Here is a 6,289-nt window from a genome sequence, read left to right as displayed (position 1 = left end):
GAACAGAATTTAGTAGGGATAATCCAGTGCCACTAGTGTCCCCTGAAACCTGCCTGTCCTTGAAGACAAAATGCCAGGTCCTGGGCATATCCCTGCTTGACGCCAGCCAGTACGAGCGGCTCCTTCCCTGCGGCCGGGCAGGTTTCCCTAGTGAAGGGCTGTTTCCTCACCCTGTAATGCCCGGGATGGATGGTTCCGTGGGAAGCCGTCCTGGCAGGACCGGCAGGCAGCAGTCAGCTCTGGCACCGACTCCCTGGCCTTTGAGGAGCAGCCAGGCAGCGGGAGGCAAATTTTGGGCGTTGCTGGCAGAGACTGCAGCACGTCCCTGGGAAGGCACGTGAAGGGGACCCACGTGCAGGGGGGGAGCACAGCCGGCTGCCCCTCGGCACAGGGGGCACTGGGGCTGCTGCGTGCCCTGTTTGCAAGGCACCCGCGCCTCCCGTTCAGATTAAACCCAAGTTAACCCCGTTTTTCTCTCCCTTTGCAGAGAGGAGAGGGTGAGCAGTCCCCTTCCCAGCTGTGCTAGGCTGCTGCTCACCCCAGCACCGCTCACACAAGGGTGAGGACGGACATAGGGCCATGCACAAACTGCAAGAAGCAGCTTAACCCCAATCCTGCAGCGTCTTGACCGTCCTACTCAGTCTGGGCTCACTGCAGAGCTGTGTGGCACCCTCGATTTCCTGGAGGCATCCGGAAAAAAACCTCCCAGTCCCCATTCCCACCTCCATCGGTTGTCCCCACGCAAACATCACCTCTGATGGCCCCAGGGATGTGGCCCAGCCCTGTGGCAGAGCCAGCACCCAGAAGGTGCCCGCTGCCTGAGCAGCAGCACCGCTTCGTGGACACCAGAGGTTTCACAGCAGCGCCCTGCCCTGCCCTGCCCCGCCCCGCACCAAACACGTCAGTACTACAGCTTGAAACCAAACCGACAGCTGTCACCCAGCCCTTTTTGCGCTTCTGGGCATTTTGGTATCCAAGACCCTGACAGGCATCATCACCATCACAGTATCTCCAACTCCTCACATAACTGGTGCAAGGGGTCCAAAAAATAAGGGGCAAGTCATGACCGACGTATTCACCGTGAAGTGGGGATCAGTGGGGTGGAGGAGGGAGGGTCAGGAAAGAGACTCCCAGGGCAGCAACGTGGGGGAGCTGCAATTTTCAGAGCTGACCTCATACAGAAGGAAAAAAAGTTACACAGGGTGAAAATGAAAACATAATTTCCGCTAAAACCAGGAGCTGTTTAGCTCCCAGCCTTCGTAGTGGTGGAAAGAGGCTACAAACAAGGTGTGGTTCTGCCGTAAATAGTAAAAAAATTATTTCATTTCATTACTAGTTCTTGAATTCTGTATTGCAATGCCCAGGAGTGACACCCTGGAGCCTGGGCAGCTCAAGGGCATCTATCCACTCACGCTGGCCCCTTGGGGACTGTCCTCTGCAGAGCCACAACTCCATGCTGTAAAACCGCACAGCTACACAACAGCCCGTGGCTTCACCTGTCAGCATCGATACCCATGTTGCACAACTCATCACACACATGTGAATAAGGAAGAAGGGCCTGAGTGGGATTTTAAATAAAGAATGTGTTGTTTACTTGCTTGCTGGTAGGAGAAAAAAATAATAAAAGGTACGTGATAACATCTTTTCCCTGCTTACCTGCGTTTCTGCTGCAGGGGACCTCGTACCAGGGGCCACCCTGGGGACCCAGAGCTGGTGGTCCAGGAGAGCCCTCATGCCCTGGAACATCTTCCCAGCACCTCAGGAAGAGCAGCACAACCCTTGCTCGCATTGCAGCAGTGATGGCCATAATACAGCAAAGCTCCAGGCCCAGCTCGTTGGGGTCATTGGCCAGATTTTCTACTCCACTACGTGGTCACCTAGAGGCAGGGGTGGCCTTTGGGGTACCTGGAAATGGCAGGTGTGGGAACACCTTCAACCTCTGCTTTCCCCCTCACCCCAGCATGCTGTGGCTCCCCATGCAAATAGCCTCCCCTTTGCTCCCCACTCCCTCTAGTCTGGCTCCAAATCGCAGCACGAGTCCCCTGGGAGAGAAGAACAGCAACACCTCAAACCACACCACTGTGGAGTTTTGGTGGTTTTAATGGTAATTAAAGAAATCAACAGGGTACATTTCGGCTTTGAAATACAAATGCAAAAAGGGTACAATATAATGTTTTCTGTACATTTCTTACAAAATATTACATACATCCCATCCTGAAGTGGTACTTCACACCCTGCTGCACCCATGAACCACATATGCCCACCAGCTGTAGCTTTTCCTTTTTATGTGCAGGACATGGAGCTAACAGAAAGCTCCAGCTGGAGTCTTGGCAGAGGTTTTTAGGGCCATGGTAGGTAAATATAAGGGGTGAACACAGGGACCTTTCTGCCCAGCATGCCCAGGAGTGCCAAGCCACCACTGTACCCTTGGGACAAGTGGGCAGCATCACCCTGCTGGCATTCACAGCTGTTCAGAAAATGCCAATTCTTGCTGTGGTTTGGCATTTTCCCTGTGCCTGGCATCACCTACCTCTTCACACCCTGTGCAGTGTGCCCAGGTCTAGCCCTGGCGAACCCAATTCCATTTTAACCACAGCATCTTCTTGAGAAGAAGTCAACCAGGCTATATGGCAAATAAATTAAACCCCTCCTCCCCCCAAACCCCCCACACCGATGAGGCTGTGGGGCACATATCAGTATCCATCCTGGCAGTCATTGTCATCATAGTCAGCAGCAGGTTTGTGGCGGAGAGCGCCCAGCCGCCGCTTGCGAATCCCACTCTCCAGGCTCTGCAGCGAGCTGTCATCCTCATGGCTGCTGGACTCGTGGGTGGCATCCTCCTGGGAGTGGCTCTCCTCATTGCCATCCTCCTCCTGGGACTCACTGTTGTCGCTCTCTGGGGACCTGCTGTCCTCACCTGTGTTGTCCTCTGGGCTGCTGTCATCCTCTGGGGATGCACTCTGGCTCTCGCCTGATGTGCTTGGCACAGAGTCGGAGTCATTCTCGTCCTCCCGTGACTCCTCCACAGTGTCCTCTATGGACTGGGTCTGGTCCTCATCATCTTCCCTGGACTTGCTCTGGTCACCCTCTTCTTCTTCAGACTCGCTGTCAGGCATGGATGGCACACTCCTGTCCTCAGCAGACTCCCAGTCCTCTTGCCCTTCCCAGGTCCGGCTGTTGCTGTGCTCGTTCAGTGTGCTCACTACATCTGGGAACTCCTGTGGTTCTTCATCTGACTGGTCATCAGTGCCCTCCCTGGATCTGCTGTCCTCATCCTCGCTGGAGGGGCTGTCCTCCTCATCCCCATCCTCCCTGGAGCGGCTGGGGCTTTTTTCCTCTGATTCACTGTCAACAGGCTCTTCTGACTGACTGTTGTCCTCCACAGATGGGCTGTCTTCTCCAGAGTCAGCATCCTCCACCTCTGGGGACCTGCTATCACCCTCCTCCCATTGGTGAGAGCCAGCCCCCTGGATGCTCTCACGGCTGTTCCCCAGGGCACGGCGGCCAGCACGGTGCACCCTGTAGCTGCTGCCCCAGCTGTCGAAGGCAGAGGGGTCATCACCCTGCATGGCTCCGTCCTCGAAGTCATAGCTCTCCTCCTCCTGGCTGCTGCTGCTGGCCCCTCCCTGCCTGTAGCTCCGCTCATACCAGCTGCCCACGTAGTTCCTGTACCGCCGGTGGTCTGCCCCAGTGCTCTCGCTGCTGCTGCTGCTGCTGCTGTCGCCGTGCCCTCTGCCAGCCCCAGCATCCCCACGACCAGCATCGCGGTCGGGTTCACCCGCCCCATCGGCACCAGCCACGTAAGTAGGACCTTCTCCCCTCTCCTCTTCCCCATTCCCATCGAAGGTGTCATCCCCACTGTCATCCTCCTCATCCAGGAACCCACCGGCGTGGGAGGGAAGCCCGTTGGCTCCAGTGCCGTAATGGTCTCCGTTGTCACCATCATCAGTATCACGTGCATCCCCCTCCTGCGGAGGTGACAAACAGAGATGAATGTCAAGGCTTGCAGGTGGCAGGCACTATCAGCACTGCTCACCGTACAGGCCAAGCTCAGCCTTGACCAATGCCAGATTCGAGGCCAAGGGAGCTTTCCTGGCAGAGCAGAAGACGTCTCTCCACTTACCAGGAAACCAAGGTCGTTCCCATTGCGGGCACTTGCATCCTCGTGATCCACCTGATTCACGTGCTGAGCCTGCCCAACTCGGTCTCCCTTGTCTCGACCACTGTGCTCACCAAGCTCCTCATCCACAGCATTCCCACCCATCAGGTCCCCGGCAAGGGCATTGTCCCCCCTCTCCACACCAACAGGAGGATGTCTGCCATCTCCACCATCTAGGAGGTTGCCCAGCTTGTTGACGTGCTCTTCATTTGCTGTGTCCTGGAGGCAAAATGTGACATGATGCTTTGGTTTATTAAACACCAACTACAGCACATTTTTACTGCTGCTGCAGGACATCATTCCTAAGCCATGCAAGTGCTCAAGACTTTTTCATTGCTTGCACCTCAGCCCTTCAGATATTTCTGCTGATACAAAAAAACCTAGTAGCCACCAACAAAAGGACAACTCAGAAAAGCCCAAACTGTGACAGTTCAGAGCACAGAAACTCCTTTTTCAGGGCCAACACAGCAGAAAGCATCAGGTAAACTGGGAACATGCTCAGGGAGGCAAGTTAAAATGAGGTGAAACCAACCTAGCTTGAAAAGACCAAGTAGATGGGCAAAGCTCAAAGATCTGCAGAAGCAGCAGCTCCCCTCCCAGGTCCCTGGTCCAAGGATGCCTGCCCAAGGCTGGCTCCCCATCCTAGACTTGCTCCATGAGTGGCTGCTACCTGTGGGACTGGGGCACCCCTGGCTTACCTCCTGCTGGGCGCTGGGATGGGTGGACTCATGGCCAGGCACCTAAACACATCCAGGAGACATCTGATCAGTGATCGGTGCACCCTGGCTGGGCCAAACCGATGGGGTTTGGGTGTGAGTATCAGTCCAGTGTGTACTTACGGGGTGAGCGCTGGCCACGGCCCAGAGGAGCAGCACCAGGAATGCAGCCACCCTCATGTCACCTGTGGTCCCTGTGGCTGCAACAAGGAATAAAGTAATTGCACACTAGTGCAAAGCATTTGCACGTGCCTCTGGCTGTAACTTGGCCCCACAAAGCCCTTACAGCTGATACAGCCTTGTCATCCTGGCACATGGTGCTCAGCCTGGCATGTCATCAAACAAGCCAAGGACTAGTCCTTGTGCCACCTCCTGGCGTCTCCTTTGCAGAAACCTCCCTGTAGTTTGGGATTTGAAATATTTGGCCATGTTCTGGCAGATTTTTTGTCTAAGCATCATGAAAGAGCAGGAAAACTCTCCTGAATGTCCTGTTCCCCCAGTAATGTCCACCCATCACCCAGGAGAGCTCAGTGGCTGTGACAGGAGCCAGCACCACAGATAGGCAGCACCATAAGTCTGTGGGCTGCAGAGCTGCACTTCCCACCTGGACTGGTCCCCACAACTCTGTAAAATCTCCCACCACCCCAAAGTGGAGGATCGTGGTAAGGTAAACCCAGGGAGAACTGCATCCTCAGAGGCCACTGGGTCAGCATTCCAGCAGCACTGCTGCCAGGCAGGCAGGTAAGGCAGTGGGGGCTTTCCTCTAGCTCTGCTGTCATTTTCCAAGTCCCTTAAGCAGCCCAGCACCACATCCCCATGGGCCACATTAACTGCACTGTGCATCACTCTGCGCCCACAACACAGGCACGCTCCTGATTTCTTCCCTTACAAACCAATTCCTACATCTCAGCTTACAAGCCTTGTGCTTTCTACCAAAACTTGTGAGGAAATTTACAGCCCCTATTCCCAAACACTGCCATTTTCGCTCCAGGCATTTTCGCCAGATCAAGCCAAAGAAACCAAAACTTTTACCTTAAGGTGTAGTGCAAGTCCACGTCTCCTCCGGTGCTGGGGGTGGGATGAGCCAGCTGCCTGTGTTGGGATGCTCAGGGCTGTGTGCCCCAGCGTGGTCGTGCAGGCATTTAACCGCTGGCCAGTGTCAGCCCCGGGCAGGGGGCAGCCAATGGCACCAGCGGGCAGCGGTGCCACGCGTGGAGATGTCACCGGGAACTGGCCTCCCACGCTTCCTCTGCCCTCCGCCAGGACGTCGGCCCTAAAAAAGCTCCTTGTGGTTGCAGGATGACGAGACGGGCTGGCAGTTAATGACTGACTGCACTGACCCTGTGTTTTGACTGCTAAATTTATTCCATTCACACACTTCCCGCCATGACAAACACAAACAACTACGGCGTCA

The 6,289-nt window shown here is 55.4% G+C and overlaps 1 protein-coding gene across 1 annotated transcript; it reads right to left on the bottom strand.

The window, feature by feature from the left end:
* Positions 1-2,624: 2,624 nt before the first annotated feature.
* On the bottom strand, positions 2,625-6,081 carry LOC116785960 (dentin matrix acidic phosphoprotein 1-like). Its single transcript, XM_032686181.1, has 5 exons — positions 5,908-6,081; positions 4,999-5,075; positions 4,858-4,899; positions 4,124-4,378; positions 2,625-3,968 (listed from the first exon to the last, which is right to left on the bottom strand). Exons 2-5 carry the CDS (start codon positions 5,053-5,055, stop codon positions 2,694-2,696), a joined length of 1,629 nt encoding a protein of 542 aa, XP_032542072.1. The 5' UTR covers positions 5,056-5,075; positions 5,908-6,081; the 3' UTR covers positions 2,625-2,693.
* Positions 6,082-6,289: the final 208 nt, after the last annotated feature.

The sequence above is a fragment of the Chiroxiphia lanceolata genome, chromosome 4 (genome assembly GCF_009829145.1).
Source record: "Chiroxiphia lanceolata isolate bChiLan1 chromosome 4, bChiLan1.pri, whole genome shotgun sequence".
Classification (NCBI taxonomy): Eukaryota; Metazoa; Chordata; class Aves; order Passeriformes; family Pipridae; genus Chiroxiphia; species Chiroxiphia lanceolata.
This window is presented reverse-complemented; position numbering and strand designations above follow the sequence as displayed.

What these genes read in the sequence shown, in the direction of transcription:
- LOC116785960 (XM_032686181.1), bottom strand. Translation starts at nt 5,055, where the DNA reads ATGAGGGTGGCTGCATTCCTGGTGCTGCTCCTCTGGGCCGTGGCCAGC. An exon ending in CCGTGGCCAGCGCTCACCCC is followed by an intron (nt 4,900 to 4,998) that starts GTAAGTACACAC and finishes GGATGTGTTTAG; the next exon opens with GTGCCTGGCCATGAGTCCAC. An exon ending in GGAACGACCTTGGTTTCCTG is followed by an intron (nt 3,969 to 4,123) that starts GTAAGTGGAGAG and finishes TCACCTCCGCAG; the next exon opens with GAGGGGGATGCACGTGATAC.